Genomic DNA, 24,155 nt, shown 5'->3' with positions numbered 1-24,155 from the left:
AAAAAGGATAATTCATCATATTGCTTTCGTTAAGGTTTATTTTGCATATTTCAGTTGTCACATTTGCTTCATTGCAGTTAAAAGAAGTTTTATTTTTAATTGTTAGCTGTGAAGACCTTGACATATTCTGAGAAAATGAAAGGCACCGTGGAATGTGTCATGGAGTCATAGAGGTGTACAGCATGGAAACAGACCCTGTGGTCCAACTTGTCCATATTGACCAGATATCTTATATTAATCTAGTCCCATTTGCCAACATTTTGCTCAAATCCCTCCAAACTCTCCTATTCAGATGCCCGTACAGATGCCTTTAAGTGTTGTAATTGTACCAGCCCCTGTCACTTCCTCTGGCAGCTCATTTCTGACACGCACCAGCCTCTGCATGAAACATACCTTAGGTATTTTTAAAGCTTTCGCCTTACACCTATGCCTTCTCATTTTAGACTCCCCTACCCTGGGAAAAAGACTTTCGTTATTCATCCTATCCATGTTCCTCATGATTTTACAAATCTCTATAAGGTCACCCCTTGGCCTCCAACACTCCAGAGAAAATAGCCTCAGCTTATTCAGCCTCTCCCTATTGCTCAAAGCCTCCAACCCCAGCATCATCCATGTAAATCTTTTTGAACCCTTGCAAGTTTCTCAGCAACTTTCCTACAGCAGGAAGACCAGAACATGGAAAATTACAGCACAACACAGGCCATTTGGCCCTCGACGCTGCACCAACCTTTGGAACTAATCCGAAGCCCATCTAACACACACTGCTCCATCTTCATCCATACATCCATCCAACGACCATCCAAATGCCCTGAAAGTTGTTGCAGACAGTGCATTTCACCACTCCTGAGCAAAGAAACTACCCCCAACATCTGTCCCATATCTATCACCCCTCGTGCTAGCCATCACCGCCCAAAGAAAAAGGCTCCCACCGTCCACCCCACCCAACCCTCTGACCATCCTATACATCTCAACCAAGTCACCTCTCAACCCTCCTCCCCCCCAAGAAAATAGCCTCAAGCCTCAATTCCCTCACCCCAAACCCCCCCACACCAAAGCTTCCACATCCCACATGGATGATGATGAGATAGTGTAGGGGGATGAGCTGAGAATAGTTCACATGTTGGTGCAACATCGAGGGCCAAAGGGCCTATTCTGCCCTGTATAGTTCTAGTTCCATCCCTCCCACAATGCAGCGACCAGAACTGTACGCAACAATCCCAAGTGTGGCTGCACCAGAGCCCCATACAGCTGCAGCACAACCTCATGGTTGTGAAACTCAATCCCTCTACCAATAAAAGCCAACACACCATGTGCCTTCTTAACAATCCCATCAACCCAAATGCCAACCCCCAGGGGTCCATGTACATGGACACAGAGATCCCCCTCCTCATCCACACCACCAAGAATCCTACCATCAGCCCAATACCCTGAATTCCTGTTGCTCCTTCCAAAGTGAATCACCCCACATACCCTCAATTAAACCCCACCTGCCACCTAATCCACATCCACAACTCCACTGACGTCATCCGCAAATCCACCAACCCACCCCTCCATAAAAATGACAAACAACCATGGACCCAAAACAGATCCCCATTGTACACCACTAGCAGATGCGGCAGAGACAAAGGAATTGGGAATATGGGATGGCGTTTTTACAGGGGGCAGGGTGGGAGGAGGTGTAGTCTAGGTAGCTGTGGGAGTCGGTCGGTTTATAGTAAATGTCCGTGTTGAGTCGGTCGCCCGAGATAGAAATGGAAAGGTCTAGGAAGGGGAGGGAGGAGTCTGAGATGGTCCAGGTGAATTTGAGGTGGGGTTGGAAAGTGTTGGTAAAGTGGATGAACTGTTCAACCTCCTCGTGGGAGCACGAGGTAGCGCCGATACAGTCATTGATGTAGCAGAGGAAAAGGTGAGGGGTGATGCCAGTGTAGCTGCGGAAGATGGACTGTTCCACATATCCTACGAAGAGGCAGGCATAGCTGGGGCCCATGCAGGTGCCCATGGCTACTCCTTTGGTTTGGAGGAAGTGGGAGGATTGGAAAGAGAAGTTGTTCAGAGTGAGGACCAGTTCAGTCAGTCGAAGGAGGGTGTCAGTGGAAGGGTACGGTTGGTACGGCGGGAAAGGAAGAAGCGGAGGGTTTTGAGTCCTTTGTGATGGGGGATGGAGGTGTACAGGACCTCCTCCCACCCTGCACCCTGTAAAAACACCATCCCATATTCCCAATTCCTTTGTCTTCGCCGCATCTGCTCCAAGGAGGACCAGTTCCAATACCGTACAACCCAGATGGCCTCCTTCTTCAAAGACTGCAATTTCCCCCCAGATGTGATCGACGATGCTCTCCACTGCATCTCCTCTACTTCCCGCTCCTCCGCCCTTGAGACCCGCCCCTCCAATCGACACCAGGACAGAACCCCACTGGTCCTCACCTACCACCCCACCAACCTCCATATGCATCATATCATCCGTCGTCATTTCCGCCACCTCCAAAAGGACTCCACCACCAGGGATATATTTCCCTCCCCTCCCCTATCAGCATTCTGAAAAGACCACCCCTTCCATGACTCCCTCGTCAGGTCCACACCCCCCACCAACCCAACCTCCACTCCCGGCACCTTCCCCTGCAACCGCAAGAAATGCAAAACTTGCGCCCACACCTCCCCCCTTACTTCCCTCCAAGGCCCCAAGGTATCCTTCCATATCTGCCACAAATTCACCTGCACCTCCACACACATCATTTACTGCATCCGCTGCACCTGATGTGGCCTTCCCTACATTGGGGAGACAGGCCGCCTCCTTGCGGAACGTTTCAGAGAACACCTCTGGGACACCCGGACCAACCAACCCAACCACCCTGTAGCCCAACACTTCAACTCCCCCTCCCACTCCACCAAGGACATGCAGGTCCTTGGACTCCTCCATCGCCAGACCATGGCAACACGACGGTTGGAGGAAGAGCGCCTCATCTTCCGCCTAGGAACCCTCCAACCACAAGGGATGAACTCGGATTTCTCCAGTTTCCTCATTTCCCCTCCCCCCACCTTGTCTCAGTCCCAACCCTCAAACTCAGCGCCGCCTTCCTAACCTGCAATCTTCTTCCTGACCTCTCCGCCCCCACCCCAACTCTGGCCTATCACCCTCACCTTAACCTCCTTCCACCTATCGCATTTCCAACGCCCCTCCCCCAAGTCCCTCCTTCCTACCTTTTATCTTAGCCTACTGGACAAACTTTCCTCATTCCTGAAGAAGGGTTCATGCCCGAAACGTCGATTCTCCTGCTCCATGGATGCTGCCTGACCTGCTGCGCTTTTCTAGCAACACATTTTCAGCTCTGATCTCCAGCATCTGCAGTCCTCACTTTCTCCTCCACACTTTGTCAGGAAACCCTCCTGAACAAAGACTGACCTCTCCAGAATGCAGTATTCCAATTCTGGCCCAACCATTGGGCTGCAACATGACATCCCAACTCCCACAGCCAATGCACTGACCAACAAAGGCAAGTGTACCAAACACCCTCTCCACCACCCAAAGTAGAGTAGGGTAGAGTAGCTTTTTGCCATTTCTACCATATATACAAGTGGTACGTAAAAATGAGACAGCGTTCCTGAGGACTGAGGGTGCTACATGGACAGCACAAACTACACAATCATTCACGACATAAAGTGCATAAAAAGTGCAAAACACACAAGTTATAGTGTAACAGAAGAATGATGAATAATAGATTTATTTCTAGCAGCAATTCAAAGTTGTGCAAAGAATTTTAGATCCGATCATACTGTGTTAAGTAGACTGATGGCTTGGGGAAAGAAATTGTTGCACAGTCTGGTTGTGAGAGACCGAATGCTCTGGTATATTCTGCCAGATGGCAGGAGGGAGAAGAGTTTGATTGAGGGGTGTGTGGGGTCTTCCACAATGCTCTTTGCCTTTTGGATGCAGCGTGTGGTATAAATGTTGGCGGCATGGTGGGTGGGCGGCATGGTGGCACAGTGGTTAGCACTGCTGCCTCACAGCGCCAGAGATCCGGGTTCAATTCCCGCCTCAGGTGGCTGACTGTGAGGAGTTTGCACGTTCTCCCCGTGTCTGCGTGGGTTTCCTCCGGGTGCTCCGGTTTCCTCCCACAGTCCAAAGATGTGCAGGTCAGGTGGATTGGCCATGCTAAGTTGCCCGTAGTGTTAAGGGGTAGAGGTAGAGGTAGAGGTATGGGTGGGTTACGCTTCGGCGGGGCGGTGTGGACTTGTTGGGCCGAAGGGCCTGTTTCCACACTGTAAGTAATCTAATCTAATCTAAAAAAAATGTCTGTAATGGACATTTACATCCATTGTCGGGTCTTACAATCCGAGGCGGTGCAATTCCTGAACTAGGCAGGGACGCAGCAGCTCACAGCACTCTCAATGTACCTTCTGTAGAATGTGGTGAGGATGAGGGGGTAGAAGGTGGGCTTTCCTCAGCCTGTGCAGAAAATAGAGACACTGCTGGGCTTTCTTGGCTATGGAGCTGGTGTTGAGGGTCCAGGTGAGATTGTCCGCCAGGTGGACACCAAGATATTTGGTGCTCTTCACAATCTACACAGTGGAGCCATCAATATCTAGCAGAGAGTGATTGTTCTGTGCCCTCCTGAAGTCAGCAACCATTTATTTCATCTTGTCCACATTCAGAGACAGCTTGTTGGCTCTGCACCAGTCCATTAGCCAGTGCACCTCCTCTCTGTATGATGACTCATCATTCGTGCTGATGAGACCCATTACAGCCTTGTCATCAGTGAACTTGATGATGTGATTTGACCTGTGCATTGCTGCACAGTCGTGTGTCAGCTTGGTGAACAGCAGTGGACTGAGCACACAGCCCTGGGGGGGGGGGCCTCCATGTTCAGTGTGATCGTGTTGGAGATGCTGTTCCCATTCGGCTGACTGAGGTCTCCCAGTCAGGAAGTCCAGGATTTAGGCCCAGCAGACTCAGCTTTCTAATCAGGTGCTGAGGAATGATAATGGTAAATGCAGAACTGAAGTCTATGAACAGTAGTCTGATGAACATGTTTTCTTTCATCAGGTGGGTGAGGGTCCAATGGAGGCTGGTGGAAATGGCATTATCTGTTGAGCAGTTGGGTTGATACGTGAACTGCAGGGTGTCCAGTGGCGGAGTGGCAGCAAGGTCTTAATATGCCTCAACATGAATCTCTCCAAGCACTTCATGATGATGGGTGTAAGCGCAACAGGACGGTATTCATTGAATTATGAGCCTGCACCCCCAGGTCTTCCTGTGCAGCCACACTCCCCAAGACCCCACCACCGAACGTACAAGTCCCGCCATGATCCGCCCCACCAAAACACAACACCCCACATCCATCCAAACCCAAACTCCATCTGCCACTCCTTGGCCCATCCGCTCAAGGTCCCGCCGCACCCCGAGAAAACCCTCCCCACCGCCCACACACCATCAATCTTGATGTCATCTGCAAACACACCAACCACCCCTCCCATATTCCCATCCAAATAATCTATACAAATGTAGACTCAACATAGATTCCTGAAGCACATTGCTGGTCACAGGCATCCAGTCCAAAAAACAATCCGCCGCCACCACCCTCTGTCTCTTACCTTCAAGCCAATTTTATATCCAAGTGGCTAGCTCTCCCTGGATTCCCTGCAATCTGACCTTGCTAACTGGTCCACCAAGCAAAACCTTGTCAAATGCCTTGCTGATGTTCATTGACTTCTAATTTCAGAAGCTGCTGCCACACATGGACCTCAGAGATCCATGCAGAAGAAAAAAATAATTACAGGGAACATAGCGTATTGCATAGAGAGAGACAATTCAGACCACTGGTCAATACTTGCTCTCTGCAAATTTTATTTGTCCTAAAAAGAGGAAGAGAAATTACTAAGAGGTTGTGGTCCATGTTGGGACCAATGTTGTAGATAAAAAGGAGAATGAGGTCCTGCAAGCTCAGTATGGGGAGCTAGGACATCCATTAAAAATCTGAACTCCAAAGGTAATAATCTCAGGATTACTCTCAGTGCCACGTACTAGTGAGACAGGAAATAGGAGGATAGACCAGCTGAATGTTAGATGGAGGGATTGAATAAAGGTAGGGATTTAGATTCTTAAGGACTGGACTGATTCTGGGGAAGATGGGAAGGTTGTACCACAGCAGCACCAACACCAATATCCATGCAAGGAACATTCCCTAGTACTGTGGGGTAGGGTTTAAACTAGAGTGATAGGAAATTGGGAACCAGAGCTGCAAGACAAGAGTCAGGGAAACACAAATGCATCTGAAGAGTTTTGATGACCCTTCTACATCTATTAGCAACTGAAAGAACAGAGCACAATATTTATCCTGTGCAGATGAAGCAATAGACAATAGACAATAGACAATAGATGCAGGAGTAGGCCATTCTGCCCTTCGAGCCTGCACCGCCATTCAATATGATCATGGCTGATCATTCCTAATTAGTATCCTGTTCCAGCTTTATCTCCATACCCCTTGACTCCACTATCTTTAAGAGCTCTATCCAATTCTTTCTTAAAAGAATCCAGAGACTGGGCCTCCACTGCCCTCTGGGGCAGAGCATTCCACACAGCCACCACTCTCTGGGTGAAGTAGTTTCTCCTCATCTCTGTCCTAAATGGTCTACCCCGTATTTTTAAGTTGTGTCCTCTGGTTCGGCACTCCCCCATCAACGGAAATATGTTCCCTCCTGCCAGAGTGTCCAGTCCTTTCATAAGCCTATACGTTTCAATCAGATCCCCTCTCAGTCTTCTAAACTCAAGGGTATACAAGCCCAGTCGCTTCAGTCTTTCCGTGTAAGGCAATCCTGCCATTCCAGGAATTGACCTCGTGAACCTACGCTGCACTCCCTCAATAGCCAGAATGTCTTTCCTCAAATTTGGAGACCAGAACTGTACACAGTACTCCAGGTGTGGTCTCACCAGGGCCCTGTACAGCTGCAGAAGCACCTCTTTGCTTCTATACTCAATCCCTCTTGTTATGAAGGCCAGCATGCTATTAGCCTTCTTCACGACCTGCTGTACCTGCATGCTTGCCTTCATTGACTGGTGGACAAGAACACCCAGATCTCTCTGAACAGCCCCTTTACCTAATTTGATACCATTGAGGTAGTAATCTGCCTTCCTGTTCTTGCCACCAAAGTGGATAACCAGACATTTATCCACATTAAACTGCATCTGCCATGCATCTGCCCACTCACCTAACTTGTCCAGGTCACCCTGTAATCCCCTAACATCCTCATCACATTTCACCCTACCACCTAGCTTTGTGTCATCAGCAAATTTGCTAATGTTATTGCTGATACCATCTTCTATATCATTTACATATATTGTAAAAAGCTGCGGTCCCAGCACTTATCTATATATCAGATTATATATATATATAAGCATTTATCTATATATCAGATTTCCTCAGTTGAGTTTCCAATTTCAATAATTGTATTAAAATTTTTAGAGTTCACAAAATACAAAATAAAACACACTCAAACAAGAGCTATGTCAGTCATTATTCAGTGTTCTCCAACTATTCTATTTGAAAGGGTCCATAGCAGATCTTATATTTCCTCATGGTTAAGTTAATGCATGCACGTCAAAAGCTCAACAAAGGCCAATTTTCAGCCTTGATGATTTGCTGTACATCGTCAATAAACATACGAATTTTAGTTAAATTGATATACAAATTTGTGTATTAGTATTTAAAAAATAAATGTTATTGATTTTACACATGAAGTTACAAGAGACTATAAGTAAATATTCATAAAAATTGGAATTCCAGGGGACCTATCATTGATCAATCCTCTGTTCATGTTAAATGATGACATTTGCCTTTACTGCCACCTAATGTTACTAAATGGTATCACATAGAATTATGACTAAAATTTCAGAACACAAGTCGATCCTCGTCTACTAAAACAGTTGCAGCCACACTCTGGTCACTAAGGACAATGGCTAAATTCTTGACTATGGGGTCTGCAGTGTAAGTAGCATGAATACTGATTTGTAACCAGCCAAAAGAACCAGAAAACAGTCTGAAGAATAGCTTTCGAATTTAGTCACACATGATCAAAGTATGTGTGTAAGAACTCTTGTTCTTGGCACTTATTAATAACCTATGTATACAATCTCAGTCCATGGGGTTGGAGATGATGGTGATGGTTCAAAGGAAATTCACATTTTATAAAATTCTTGGTCAGCCTGTAGCTACTCCCAACAAGAGACAATATGTAACACTCCTCTGTTTTGTGCCATCCTCACATATCCACTACAGCCATTTTCTGACATTTGGCTTCCAACTATGCCTTGGTCAACCCCTCTTTTTACTGCCCTCTACTTTGCCCTTTTAAAGAGATTTTTGATTTTGTAGACGAGGATCTACTTGTGTTCTGAAATTTTAGCTTTTTGATTTTGATTACATGGCAGAGATATGAGCATTTTCTTTTATGGAATTCTGTTTTGCTCTTGCAGTTTCAAGAACTTCTTCATTTGTTTTAGGATTTATATCTGAATTTTTAAAAATGGCTTAGTGTCCACATTTCAAAGGTCTCAATTTTCTTCCACAAATCTTTTATTTATTGTCCAGGGTCTGGGCAGCCTGCCAGTAATGTCACTGGGCAAGCAATCCAGAGACACTGGCTAATACTCTGGGATAACTGTTCAAGTCCCACTAAGGGAGCTGAATTTAAATGCAATCCTTAACTCTGAATATAAAGCTTATATTATTCTCAGTTAAGTGACCATGAAACCGTTGTTATAAAAGCCGATCTATTTCACTCATGTCCTTCAGGAAAGGAAATCTCCCATCATTACGTGGTCTGGCCTGGTTTCAATATCACCGCAGCTGCATCTGTAGCGATTGGGACCAGGTTGACCTTCTAAAGTACAAGTTCTCGATCGGGGTTGTTAACCTGGGCCAATCAGGAAAGCCTTGGCTGACCAATATAATCAGGAGAAGCATGTGGTAGTGTGGCTGAGCAATCTAAGGCACTGGATTCAAGTTCTAGTCACAGTTGAGGCATGGGTTTGATTCCCGCTGCTGTCAATGACCATCTCTTTGCAACTCAATGTCTTTGGTTTGACTTTAGGGACTGACTCTGAGGTGGCTGGCCACCATACTGTGCATATGTAAATAAAGGGTGACTTGGTGACAGGGAAAAAACTATATAACCAGGAGATTAGAATCTCCTCAGTTGAAGATAGACTCTGAGCTGGCTGGGCACGAGTAATTAAAGGGACAGGAGTTGGCCTCTGTGCAGTTATTTCATACAGAAATATGGCTGAACTTTAAATATCATCTGAATTGATCTAGTAATCTACTTAGTAGCAAACCACGAGGAAACAGCTGAAAGGAATGAAAATAGACAGACCACTGCAAATCAAGCTGTGCACTAGAATCAGCAATTGAACACCCTGCCAGGTCTGCAAAGTACACCTTTCCGAACATTTCAGAAGCACTTGGGCCAAATTTGAGAGAGGAGACAGTGAGGGCTGGAGGTCAGAGGTGAGAGTGTGCTGCTGGAAAGGCACAGCAGGTCAAGCAGCGTCCGAAGAACAGGAAAATCAACGTTTTGGGCTGGAGCCCTTCATCAGGAATCTTTTGGCTCCTGCTCGAAACGTCGATTTTCCTGCTCCTCGGATGCTGCCTGACCTGCTGTGCTTTTCCAGCAACACACTCCAAATTTCAGAGAGCTGTCCCACAGACGAATCAAGCAACAGCCTGCCAAACCTCATTTCTATTACCTAGAAGGACAAAGACAATGAATGCATTGGAACACCACCAACTATAAGTTCCCCTCCAAGCTTTTCAACCCTTGCCATTCCTTCACTGTCAGTGGATCAAAATGGTAGAACACCTTTCCTAACTGCACAATGGGTGCATCTACCTTAAACAGACTGCTGTAGTCCATGAAGGGGTTCAGCAGCTTCTCAAGAACAATTAGGAATAGGCAATAAATGATAGTCTAGCCAGCAACTCCCACATCCTTTGAAAGAATTTAGAAAAGGTACCTCTAACATAAAGAAAAGCATTCCATGGCACTTTGTGATGAATCATAGAATGCTTGAACTGTCATTCCATGCCTGCTACCTCAGTTCTACACAGTTAATCTCAATCTCCTGCACTTTATTTGTATCCCCATCGATGCATCCTCTTTAGATAATTTGTCATTTGAACATCTTGATTAAATCTGCCTCTATTGCATGGTAAGGTAATGCATTCCAAATACTACCCACTCACTAAATTAAGAAGTTTTCCTCCGTGCTGTTGTTGCTTCTTTTGTCGATTACCTCAAATCAGTGTCCTCCACTTCTCAACTCTTTTGCTAATAAAGATGTTTTCTCCCCATCTAGTCTGATTTTAAATATGTCTATGAAACCCATCTCACCTTTCTCATTTATAAAGAAAACATCCAGTTTCATCAATTTATCCATGTAACTGAAGTTTCTCAAACCCGAAATCATTCTGGTAAATTTTCTCAACACTCTCTCCAATGCCTTTACATCTCTTCTATATATGATAAGAGATCCAGCATTAGAGGGAGTATATAAGGAGTCCCCAGTTTACAAACTTTCAACTTATGAACTTTTATGAACAAGATCCCATACATTGGTGTATTAATATTAACTTTCAAGATACCACAGAATGGAACACAACACTTTTGTTGATGTGAAACCAGTGTTTTATAAATGCTTACTCTAACTTTCTTGCTTTGCATTCTATGTCTTCATTTATAAAGCACAGGTTCCCAAATGACTTTTTAATTGTTTTCTGTGTGCACCCGGCTACATTCAACAAATTTTGCAAGTACACCCCCAGGCTCCTATGCTTCTTCTCTGCTACAGAATTGTATCTTTGGGTTTTTTTTTAATATTGCTTCTCCTCATTCATTCTAATGTGTCCCTTTATACTTCTCCGTGTTAAATTTCCTCTACCAAACATCACCATTGCACCTGCCTGTCCATACCCACTTAAGGTTTAGCATACAGTTTACAATATGTCCAAGTTTTTGTTATCTGCAAAGTTTGAAATTGTGACTTACACATCTTTGTCTCGTATAAGTCAAGAAAAGCAATGGCACTAATAGCAACCCTTGGGAAATCTTACTCTATATCTCTACTCTGTCCAAAAAAAAATGCACCACTAATCATTTTTTTCCAGTCACTCAACCAACGTTATCATGTCACTGTCCTTTCCAGCAATCGGCTCCAGCTTTGCTGATACGCCTGTTCAGTGCCACTTATTCAATACTCTTTGAAAATCCATGTACACCACATTACCCGCATCAACATTTTGTTGGATTAAACTGTAGATAATAAGCTTATCCTTACAATATACTATCTTTTGAATAATTATTGAAACACTTACAATTCTTCAGTCCTCTGGCAGGATTCTTGTATCTTAAGAGGATTGGAAGATTATGGCAAGTACACCTGCAATTTCAACTCTTTTTCTTAGGCTTTCAGATTCATCTCATTTCCACCCTGATGAATATAATCAGTCTATTCATATATCCTCCATATCCATTTTAAATCTTTCTTGTGTATTCATTTCCTGCTCTTTTGTCTGGACAGTGCCTACTTCCTTGATAAAGAGATGTGGTAATAACTCATTTATTTCCTCAACCATGCCCTTTGCCTCAATGCATAAATCTCCTTTTTTTTGGTCCCTATTTGGCTCTCCCCTCCTTTTATCAACCTTTTACTATTTGACTTTACAGGCAGACCCCAGCTTAAAAATGTTTGTAAGTCAATTTGTATCCAAGTCAGAACATAATGCAGGACAATATAAAGTAGCTGGTCATTAGTACAAGGAAACGTTAGCTTGTCAAATCTCCAAAGTTAATATTAATGCAGCCATGTATGGAAACTTACTCGTTCATCAGTTGAAGGTTTGTAAATTGGGGATCCTTTGCATATTACCTCCAATGCTGGATACTAGATTGTTTTCATATATTCTGTCTTTCCATCTGTATTTCTTATATACAGCCTGGATTTCACTTGTATTATAAACCTGACATATGTGAGAGGGAGTTGGTTAACTGGTTATTCAATTGCTTAGACAGCGAGAGTATGGATCAGATTAACCCCAGTGGCATGGAATTCACTCTCCTTTCCAGTTGAGGTACACTCAATCGACATGACCTGTGTGATGGCTACTCTCTCATACATTAAAAAACATTTTAGAACTGACAATTAGACTGCTCAGACTGCTAGGGATCTTGACAGCACACAAACCGACAGCTACATTCAGACAGCAGCTCACCAGAATAAAGGACCCGATATGCACCGTGTGCAGGACAAATGTAATTTCCAAAATCCCATGCAGTGACTGCACAAAGCACTATATAGGACAAACAGGCAGACAACCAGCGACCTGCATCCATGAACACAGCTAGCAACTAAGCAACAGGACCAACCCTCCCTGGTATCCCTCCCTGGTATCCATACACATGGACAACAAGAACCTTCAGTTTGGCTGGGGCAACACAACGATACTAGGATAGGCTAAACAAAGAACAGCAAGGGAATTCCTGGAAGCATGGTACTCATCCTCAGACTCCATCAACAAACACAATGACCTGGACTCAATATACAAACCGCTGCAATGGAGAAACCAGAACTAGCACTAACTGGAAACAGTTCAAACAGAACCAGATAGATTCAAAGCAGAACAGTACAGCAGTGTTTCACAGGAGGCAATATAGCACTGATGATGTCACCTAGAAAGGGACGAAACATCTACCAACAAAACTACCAGCTTGCTGAACAGACCAACAACAAATCCAACCAGCTCCAGAACTACAGATCTTCACAAAAACTTTAAACTAGTAGTATTCCAGTTGTATTAGGATAAGTACATTCTGCATTACGAATACTTAATAATTTTTACATTTCTCTGCAACTTCCCCGCAAATTTGTTCTATTTTATCTTTCCCACTATTTTGAGTCATATAAAATGCACTTACCAGTATGTTGTATTTCTGTTGTTTCTTAGTTCTAATCAAGTAATTGTCTTTAAACTCTCAAGGGCTTTCTCTTTCTCCAGCAATGCAATTGTATCCTCAGTCAATATAGGATCACCTGGTCCTTTCTTTTCTATCTTAACACATTGCAACCAGGACTTATTAACCAACCTTTTTTGAACCCAAGTCTTCATTATCATCACAACATTATTGTCCCATATCCCAGTGTGTCTGCAGCTCATCAACCTTACTACATTTCATGTATCCAAACACAAACACTGGAAATCCACTTCACACCTTATTGCATTATCCCTGACTCTGACCCCTCCTCAATTGTTTTGTACTCTAGCATTATCTGTCTCTCCCAATTCTTTGTGCACCTTGTTTACCTCTCTAATATTGTCCTTCTAGATCCCATTCCCCCACCAGTTTATATCCACCTCAATAACACTAAGAAATTGCCCCGTAAGGACAATGATCCTTGCTCAATTCAAGTGCAATCTATGCAGCCTGTACAAATCCCATCACCCATGAACCTATCCCAGTGTCCCAAGAACTAAAAGCCTTCAGCCCTGCATCATGTCTCAGTCACTCATACACCTATTCTATTTCCCTATTTCTATACCCACTAGTATTTGGAACTAGGAATATTCCAGAGCTTACTACCTCTATGACTGTTTATTTCCTAGTTCCTTAAATTCTGCCTGCAGAATTTTATCCCTCTTTCTTTCTCTGTCATTAGTGTTAATTGCATGTTAACTGTATATCCATAATCTTGATAACATAATGATGTGTCTAGAGCAGCTATAAACAGAGACTCTTGGGACACTTTTGTAGGTAAGAGCGAGATATTTGCAGCACAGCATTCTGTAAAAAACCTATTAACAAGGAAAAGGACTGGCTCTAGAATCACATTTTACCATCAGGTTTGGCATAGAATTAAAATGGCAACAGAGGATGGTTGCCTAAAGGTGAAGATTGGAACCTTACAAACATTTTTGACACAGAAGATTACAACCTGAGTGACTGTTATAAAAATGCCTGAAGGCAAGTGTAAATTGTCAGGGTATAATTTCACACCTGGGTTCTCTGAATCCACAGCTCACGACCAGTGGAAATATCAGTGGATACGTGCACGCAGGTAATGTCCTTACTAAAGAAAAAAACAGATATGGCCCTGGCCCTTAAACTTTCTAACAAAAGTTAGTTAAAAAGCAAAGCATTTTGGTAACTGCTATACATTTCAGACATTGAATCAAAATATCCTTGTGATTACATTGCCCAAGGTAAAATGAAGCGATGCATGGCACAAAACTGAGAACTTAGAAGATAGTAATATTGATTGACTGGGGAAATTGTATTGCCTGCAAGAAGCTTCAATCCGATGATAAGTGTAGTCATTGTGGATTCATTTAATTGTATGATGTTGGCTAGTGGTTGCACCTCAAACGTATGGCCGATCTTCAGCTCCCAATCCACTTTCCTGCCCAAACTCCATATTGTTTACATTTTAGAGAGACCAACAAAACCTTAAAAACATTCATTTACAGGCATGTCCACAACCCTCCCAGGTAGAAACTTACTTAGATTTATAAAGCTGAGCAAACACATTTCTCATCTGTCCCAAGTGATCAACCCTTTATCCTAAGATTTACGCTCATGAGTTCTACATTCCAATCAGGAGAAAGAATCTCAAAGTACAGAGCTGACCAAACTGGGGTACACGGACTTGAGGCAATGGTTGCTATGAAGGTCCAATGGGAGTATTAACAATTGTGAGGTTCCTAAGTTCTCATTATTAAAATGATGAACATGGCTTAAATGATAAATTGTAGGCCAGACTCCAACTACAAAGAAAGCAAGTGAAAAGATGTTTTTTTATTCCTGAAGTTAGTGACAACTTTTAAGTCACTGATAATAAAAGGTTTGGCAAGATCCATCAGTGTCTACAACCACTTCAGAATCTTGTATATTTTAATGAGCGTAAGCCATAGGAGTGGAAGTAATGCCATTCGGCCCATTAAGTCCACTCCACTCCGATGAGATCACTACATAACCTACAAGAATGTAGAGGAGACCCAGAAGATTGTGAATGTGGGGAAAATTATATTGATTGAAGTCAAGGAGAAGATTAAAAGACTTGCATTTTTGAAGTGTACTGACGTAGACAAATGTCTTATGCCACCGAATGCATAAAAAGCTACAATTTTCAATGACATTCTAAACTTGCATCCACTCAAATCACTGATCCACTATTTACTTTATTAAACATCGCCCCATTAAAACCCGGAAGTATTGCCCACTTTGAACAAACGCTACACCAATCAGCGCGGCCGACACCAGACCGACCAATGAGGTAGACCCATCATTTGCCGCGAGAGCCAATCGGGAAGTGTGTTGTTGCAAAGTCGCTGTAGCCTCTTTACGTAGGCAGGAAGTGTAGGTGTTACTGTCTCATGTTACTATCTGCAAAAGTCCCAGGGAAGGAATGTAGACGTTAGCAGATGGTGACAAACTTCAGGGTTCGTCACTCACACAAACACCACAGATTTCAATGCACTTTACTGAGGACCTTCCAGTAATCTCAGGCACATATTCTCATTGAATTTTAAACTCCTCGCATCACATTGTGTTATATTCTATTAGCGTCTAACATTACAAATTTTATTAATTTAATCTAGTATCTCATAATCTGTTTAAATTTTTAGTATAACTAATTTCACAATTTCTTTGTATTTTGTTTGAAACAATGGAAAACGATTCTTAAATGACATTTAATTTGAAAGAGGACATGGCTTTTCGATGATTGTAGGAAAATGCAACCTTTATGTTTTTAAGTCTAAGAGTAACAGGCAAATATATATCTTTTTAAATAATGATAATCAGAATATAGTTTAAACAATTCGCTGAGAGTGTTGTTAAAGAGGTTTGAACGTGTGCAAGATAGGCGTTATCTTCTCAATTCACGCTGGTACAATATTTGCTACCTTTGCAGTGTGAGATTCTGATGGCTACCAATCGTTCTTTCACTGGCTCTAATGACACAGCAGATGAAGCGGTCCGCTCCACATGTGATGATGCAACAGTTTGTAAAAGGTAGGAATTGCTGAACTATCAAAGTACAGGATATATCTGCAAACCACAGCGTGTGAAAATCTATTACGTGACGCATGGTGCAGGATGTGGTTATATTCTGTTCATGGTGAACTTTAATTAATTCGTTACTGGGGCGTGACGTCATTGCTGGTAAATCCAGCATTTGTTACATTTACCTTGTATGTGGTTGGTTTTGAGCTATTGCCTTTAACTACTGCAGTCCTTGTTGCAACAACTTGTGCCATATCTAACAGTGCTGTTTGTTAGGACATTCCAGGATTTTGACCAATTGATATTAGGAACATGGGATTGGGATATCATAGCAATTACACAAACATGGCTCAGAGATGGACAGGATGCTACATGAAGGATAGAAAGGGAGGCAAGAGAGGAGGCAGAGTGGTGTTTTTGACAAGGGATAGCATTACAGCTGGACTGAGGGAGGATATTTCCCGGAAATGAATCCAGGCAAGTTATTTGGGTGGAACTGAGAAATAAGAAAGGGATGATCACCTGACTGGGATTGTATTCTAGGCCCCCCCAGTAGTCAGCAGGAAATTGAGAAACAAATTTGTAAGGAGATCTCAATTATCTGCAAGAATAATAGGGTGGTTATGGTAGGGGATTTTAACTTTGCAGACATAGACTGGGACTGCCATAGTGTTAAAGGTTTAGATGGAGTGGAATTTGTTAAGCAAAAAAAATTTCTGATTCAGTATGTGGATGTACCTACTAGAGAAGGTGTAAATCTTGACGTCCTCTTGGGAAATAAGGCAGGGCAGGTGACTGAGGTGTCAGTGCGGGAGCACTTTGGGGCTAGCGACAATAGTTCTATTAGTTTTAAAATAGTGATGGAAAAGGATAGACCAGATCTAAAAGTTGAAGTTCTAAATTGGAGGAAGGCCACTTTTGATGGCATTAGGCAATAACTTTCAAAAGCTGACTGGGGGCAGATGTTTGCAGTTAAAGGGACAGCTGGAAAATGGGAAGCCTTCAGAAATGAGATAACGAGAGTCCAGAGACAATATATTCCTGTTAGGGTGAAAGGGAAGGCTGGTAGGTATAGGGAATGCTGGATGACTAAAGGAATTGAGGGTTTGGTTAAAAAAAAGAAGGAAGCATATGTCAGGTATAGACAGGATAGATCAAGTGAATCCTTAGAAAAGTATAAAGGCAGTAGGAATATACTTAAGAGGGAAATCAGGAGGGCAAAATGGGGACATGAGATAGTTTTGGCAAATAGAGTTAAGGAGAATCCAAAGGTTTTTAAAAATACATTTAAAGACAAAAAGGAACTGAGGAGAGAATAGAGCCCCTCAAAGATCAGCAAGATAGCCTTTGTCTGGGGCTGAAGGAGATGGGGGAGATATTAAATGAGTATTTTGCATCAATGTTTACTATGGAAAAGGACATGGAAGACATGCAAGATATAGATTGGGAAATACATGGTGACATCTTGAAAATGTCCATATTACAGAGAAGGAAGTGCTGGATGTCTTGAAACACATAAGTGGATAAATCCCCAGGACCTGATAAGGTGTACCCCAGAACTCTTTTGGAACCTAGGGAAGTTATTGCTGGGCCTCTTGCTGAGATATCTATATCATTGATCGTCACAGGTGAGGTGCCAGAAGACGGGAGGCTGGCTAACGTGGTGCCACTGTTTAAGAAAGGTGGTAAGGACAAGCCAGGGATCTATAGACCGGTGAGCCTGATGTCAGTGGTGGGCAAGTTGTCAAAGGGAATCCTGAGGGACAGGATGTACATGTATTTGGAAAGGCAAGGACTGATTAGAGATAGTCAACATGGCTTTTGTGAGACATGATTTGCCACACACAACTTGATTTTCTTTTTAAGAAGTAACGTAGAGGATTGATGAAGGCAGAGCGGTAGATGTGATCTTTATGGACTTCAGTAAGGCATATGACAAGGTTCCCCATGGGAGACTAGTTGGCAAGGTTAGATCTCGTGGAATACAGGGAGAACTAGCCATTTGGATACAGAAATGGCTCAAAGATAGAAGACAGAGGGTGGTGATGGAGGGTTGTTTTTCAGACTGGAGGCCTGTGACCAGTGGAGTGCCACAAGGATTGGTGCTGGGTCCACTACTTTTTGTCATTTATATAAATGATTTAGATGTGAGCATAAGAGGTACAGTTAGAAAGTTTGCAGATGACACCAAACTTGGAGGTGTAGTGGACAGCGAAGAAGGTTCTCTCAGATTACAGTGGGACCTTGATCAGATGGGCCAATGGGCTGAGGAGTGGCAGATGGAATTTAATTTAGATAAATGCGAGGTTCTGCATTTTGGGAAAGCAAATCTTAGCAGGACTTACACACTTCATGGTAAGGTTCTGGGGAGAGTTGCTGAGCAGAGCGATCTTGGAGTGTAGGTTCATAGCTCCTTGAAAGTGGAGTCGCAGGTAGATAGGATAGTGAAGAAGGCTTTTAGTATGCTTTCCTTTATTGGTCAGAGTATTGAGTACAGGAGTTGGGAGGTCATGTTGTAGCTGTACAAGACATTAGTTGGAATATTGTGTGCAATTCTGGTCTCCTTCCTATCGGAAGGATGTTGTGAAACTTGAAAGGGTTCAGAAAAGATTTACAAGGATGTTGCCAGGGTTGGAGGATTTAAGCGACAGGGAGAGGCTGAACAGGCTGGGGCTGTTTTCCCTGGCGCGGCGGAGGATTATAAAATCATGAAGGGCATGGATAAGATAAATAGACAAGGTCTTTTCCCTGGGTTGGGGAGTCCAGAACTAAAGGGCATAGGTTTAGGGTGAGAGAGAAAAGATATAAAAGAGACCTAAGGGGCAACGTTTTCACGCAGAGGATCGTACATGTATGGAATGAGCTGCCAGAGGAAGTGGTGGAGACTAGTATTATTGCAACATTTAAAAGGCATCTGGATGGGTACGTGAATAGGAAGGGTTTGGAGGAATGTATGGCCAGGTGCTGGCAGGTGGGAGTAGATTGGATTGGGATATCTGGTAGGCAGGGATGATTTGGACCGAATGCTGTACATGTCCATGACTCTATGATAGAATGGTGACAGAGTTCCAAGCTGCTTTGTGACTATAAGGAGATCTGGCAGTTAGTGGTAATCTTATGTGGCTGCTGCTCTTGTTTTCCTCAATGGTCTCCTGTTTGGAAGATGCAGTTGGAGGTGACTTAGTGATTTGCTACAGTGTGTCTTGTAGGTGATGCTGTTTGCTGATAGTGAAATGTGACTATTCAAAAGGATGGATAGTGTGCCAATGGTTTCCTTGTTCTGGATGGGCGTTGATGTTTGAGTGTTGTTGGAGCAGCATTTGTCTGAGCAAATGAGGTTTTCTATCACGACCCTGATTTCTGTTTTATTAGAGGGTGGGGAGTTAGGATTGAGTTACTTGTCACAGAATTCAAGCCTGTCATTGCCCACACCTCCCCCCAACGAAGTCTTCCACATCCATCAAAATTTCACCTGCATGTCCACACATCAGTTACTGTATCCGTTGCTCCCTATGCAGTCTCTTTTACATTGGGGAGACAGAATGCCTAATCGCAGAGTGCTTCAGAGAACATCTCTGGGAAACCTGCACCAACCAACCCCACCGCCCTGTGGCCGAACCACTGTGAACTTTCTTAGTATTTGACATGACTCCAATCAGAAGTGAGTCTTCCCTTAATTCCCATTGATATCTGTTTTATTAGGATTCTTTGATGCCACAGTTGGTCAAATATTACTGAGGTATTAAGAGCCCTTTTCCTTTCCTCACCTCAAGAATTCATCTGTTTGGTTTATATCTAGACTAGGGCTAGACTGAAGTCGGTGAGATCCTGATGGAACCCAAACTGACCATCAATGACCAGCTTTTGATGGGTAAATGCCACATGAAAGCACTGTTGATGACAAATTCCATTATTTTGGCAAATTACAGTAACCTGATGGGCAATAATTGACCAGTTTGCATTTTGTCATACTTGTTGAGGATTGGACACCTGCACAATTTTTCCGCATTGTCAGATGCCAGTATTGTAGTTCTGGTGGAACAGAACTAGGGGTGTAGCTAGTTCTGAGGCGCATATTTTCAGCTCTATAACTGGGATGTTGACAAAGTCCATAACCTTTGCTGAGTCCAGTGTGCTCAGCTATTCTTGTATCACATGGAGTAAATCAGGTTGGCTGAAGACCAGCATCTGGAAACTCCAGGAGGAGGCTTACATGTGGTACCTCAGTCTGAGATGGTTATAAACTTCAGATGTCATTCTTGAACTGTTGTGTGAAACTTCATTGTAGCTGAACATTTCACAATGTAAGGAAGTGCAAATAGATATCTGTTCTGAACTCTCGAACATAGCAATCCCTTGGAGTGAGGTTGTGAGGAAGCCTGACCATTTCTGCATTCCTATCCAAAAACCTTTTAACACCGAAGATCACATCTGACTACAAATCTGAGACAGTTGTTTTTAATTTAAAGAAGGACTTTTTTCTTGTAAAAGTGCAGTTTTCCTGATTACCATGGAACCTAAAGCAGTTTGTTTAATTGTTCTGTTAATGCTACAATAGCAGAATCAACAAGACAGGCCAAATTCCTATCAGTTTAACTTTGTTTTTCATTGATTCGCTCTTCTGTTTGGCAGGTTTGCAGTGAGTATGAACTATTGGAAGGACCCTTACATACAGTATTTTATAAAGCAGCCAAGTGAAAGGAAAGCTCCTGAAATCAACAGAGGTAAGTCCTGTACCTTTGTAGCAGTTTTCCTCCCCTTTCCTTTCTATATCTCAACTTACTTTTTCCAAAATTTCCCACTCTCATTTAAAGGACTGTAGATACTGACCTCCTGCAGTCACCTCCGTGGGGAAAGGAAAGGTTTTCACTATCTTAGAGGCTGTTTTTTTCATGTGAGACCCCAGATAACAAATATTTGTCGATTTACCTGTGAACAGCACTACAAATTATTCTGTGATTATTACTGTTTTGAGGAGTGACAAACCCAGGTTGTTTTTGTTTTGGCCTCAACATCTCTGGTAAGGAAGCAAAGGTAGTATCTGGGGCTGGGCTGGGCTGGGCTGGGCTGGGCTGGGCTGGGCTGGGCTGCCCCCTGAGGGTCATGCCACCCTGCAGGAGTACAGCTATGCTGCATACAGGCCAACCGCCCTTCCTACATTAGCCGCACAGGACCAATCCGTGCACTTGGATGATTTGTAGCTTAGCTACTCAGTGGATAAAGGTGCTGACTTATTTAAGGTGTATTTTGAGGTTTTACTGAAGCCTTTTTTTACAACATTTTCTTTATTTCTACTGACTACAGCTATTCCTCCTACATTGAGGGGAAGGGATAACCTTGACATCTGTGATGAGAAGCTCAGTCCCTCATTTTTTCCTTTTACTTCCGAAGGAATTGTACCTCCTTTCAATGCTGAAAGGTTCCTTCAGGACGTTTGAGATTAAGAACGCTAGATATGAGGAATCCACATTTAATGCACCACTTTTTCGACTTGCTACATACTATATTTATAACTAATGCATTGGAAAACAAAAACATGCTTCATGCACTGTATTATAGTACACCTAAATTTTATTTTCTTTTGAGTATTTTGTTTGCGTTAATTTCTACCCCTCCTCCCCCAATCTTGGAAGTGCTCCTTCTATGCTGTGATTGATTCTATGATTGCATGACAGATTTCTGCTGTTTCACTATTTCTGCTATTTAAGGGTGGCACGGTGGCACAGTGGTTAGCACTGCTGTCTCACAGCGCCAGAGACCTGGGTTCAATTCCCGCCTCAGGTGACTGACTGTGTGGAGTTTGCATATTCTCCCCGTGTCTGTGTGGGTTTCCTCCGGGTGCTCCGGTTTCCTCCCACAGTCTAAAGGTGTGCAGGATATATCCTAGGGTTATGTGGGAAGCAAGAGAGGAAATTGCAGTACCGTTGGCAATGATCTTCTCGTCTTCACTGTCAACGGGGGTGGTACCAGGGGACTGGAGAGTAGCGAATGTTATGCCCCTGTTCAAAAAAGGGAATAGGGATAACCCCAGGAATTACAGGCCGGTTAGTCTTACTTCGGTGGTAGGCAAAGTAATGGAAAGGGTACTGAGGGATAGGATTTATGAGTATCTGGAAAGACACTTCTTGATTAGGGACAGCCAGCACGGATTTGTGAAGGGTAGGTCTTGCCTTGCAAGTCTTATTGAATTCTTCGAGGAGGTGACCAAGCATGTGGATGAGGGTAGAGCAGTGGATGTAGTGTACATGGATTTTAGTAAGGCATTTGATAAGGTTCCCCATGGTAGGCTTATGCGGAAAGTCAGGAGGCATGGGATAGAGGGAAATTTGGCCAATTGGATAGAAAACTGGCTAACCGGTCGAAGTCAGAGAGTGGTGGTAGATAGTAAATATTCAGCCTGGAGCCCATTTACAAGTGGAGTTCCGCAGAGATCAGTTCTGGGTCCTCTGCTGTTTGTAATGTTTATTAATGACTTGGAAGAGGGAGTCAAAGGGTGGGTCAGTAAATTTGCAGATGATATGAAGATTGGTGGAGTTGTGGACAGTGAGGAGGGCTGTTGTCGTTTGTAAAGGGACTTAGATATGATGCAGAGCTGGGCTGAGGAGTGGCAGATGGAGTTCAACCCTGCCAAGTGTGAGGTTGTCCATTTTGGAAGAACAAATAAGAATGCGGAATACAGGGTTAATGGTAGGGTTCTTAGTCAGGTGGAGGAACAGAGGGATCTTGGGGTCTATGTACATAGATCTTTGAAGGTTGCCACTCAGGTGGATAGAGTTTGTAAGAAGGCCTATGGTGTATTATCGTTCATTAGCAGAGGGTTTGAATTCAAGAGTCGTGAGGTGATGTTGCAGCTGTACAGGACTTTGGTTAGGCCACATTTGGAGTACTGTGTGCAGTTCTGGTCGCCTCACTTTAGGAAAGATGTGGAAGCTTTGGAGAGGGTGCAGAGAAGATTTACCAGGATGTTGCCTGGAATGGAGAATAGGTCGTACGAGGATAGGTTGAGAGTTCTCGGCCTTTTCTCGTTGGAACGGCGAAGGATGAGGGGTGACTTGATAGAGGTTTATAAGATGATCAGAGGAATAGATAGAGTAGACAGTCAGAAACTTTTTCCCCGGGTACAACAGAGTGTTACAAGGGGACATAAATTTAAGGTGAAGGGTGGAAGGTATAGGGGAGATGTCAGGAGTGGGTTCTTTACCCAGAGAGTGGTGGGGGCATGGAATGCGCTGCCCGTGGGAGTGGTAGAGTCAGAATCATTGGCGACCTTTAAGTGGCATTTGGATAGGTACATGGATGGGTGCTTAATCTAGGATAGAAGTTCGGCACAACATCGTGGGCCGAAGGGCCTGTTCTGTGCTGTATTGTTCTATGTTCTATGTTAGGTGAATTGGCCATGCTAAATTGCCCGTAGTGTTAGGTAAGGGGTAGATGTAGGGGTATGGGTGGGTTGCGCTTCGGCGGGGCGGTGTGGACTTGTTGGGCCGAAGGGCCTGTTTCCACACTGTAATGTAATGTAATGTAATCTAATCTAATCTAATCACTCGTGGCTTGCCTTTATGTGAACGCCTATGTAGTGAGTATCACTCGCTCTTTGACCATAGAGTGTCGTGCTCTTTACCAATGCTGACTCTCCCGGTTCCTAATTTTCCCCTTTGTCAGCTGATGAGCGTACAGGCAATTAATGGTGTTGTTTTGCTGATAGGTTATTATGCCCGTGTAAAGGCTGTGAATATATTGCTGGATGCCTTCATAAAGAAAACTAGCTGCAATTGCCAGATTATAAACCTTGGTGCTGGCCTGGACACAACGTTCTGGAGACTCCAGGTAAAATTGCCTTATACTCCTGTGCAGTTAAATGATAATACAGTACATCTCTGAATTAATCCTCCTCCCTGAAACCTGTCTTTAAACCTCTTCTGCACTCTCTCCATTGCATTCCTATCCATCCAATTGTGTGGTCCAGAGCACTCGACAATACTCCAGCTGAGATCTAACCTTAAGTTTATCATCACCTCCTTACTCTTGTACTCTCTGTCCCTTTTATAAAGCCTCGAATACTGTATACTTGATTACAGCTTTGTCTGTTCTGTTTCCTTGCATGACTT

The 24,155-nt window shown here is 43.5% G+C and overlaps 1 protein-coding gene across 3 annotated transcripts in view; it reads left to right on the top strand.

Annotated features, from left to right (window-relative positions):
• The first annotated feature begins 15,375 nt into the window (after positions 1-15,375).
• The window catches only part of lcmt1 (leucine carboxyl methyltransferase 1), a 189,564-nt gene continuing 180,784 nt past the window's right edge, over positions 15,376-24,155 (top strand). The window contains exons 1-4 of one of the 3 annotated variants that reach the window (XM_072559146.1): positions 15,376-15,482; positions 15,956-16,056; positions 20,680-20,771; positions 23,753-23,874. In XM_072559146.1, the coding sequence (XP_072415247.1) occupies positions 15,465-15,482; positions 15,956-16,056; positions 20,680-20,771; positions 23,753-23,874 (333 nt within the window). In that variant the 5' untranslated portion in view covers positions 15,376-15,464. Of the gene's footprint in view, positions 15,549-15,955; positions 16,057-20,679; positions 20,772-23,752; positions 23,875-24,155 lie in introns of all 3 variants that reach the window. The other 2 variants (XM_072559148.1, XM_072559145.1) reach the window with 2 other exon arrangements.

This window comes from Chiloscyllium punctatum, chromosome 40 (genome assembly GCF_047496795.1).
Source record: "Chiloscyllium punctatum isolate Juve2018m chromosome 40, sChiPun1.3, whole genome shotgun sequence".
Lineage (NCBI taxonomy): Eukaryota > Metazoa > Chordata > Chondrichthyes > Orectolobiformes > Hemiscylliidae > Chiloscyllium > Chiloscyllium punctatum.
This window is presented reverse-complemented; position numbering and strand designations above follow the sequence as displayed.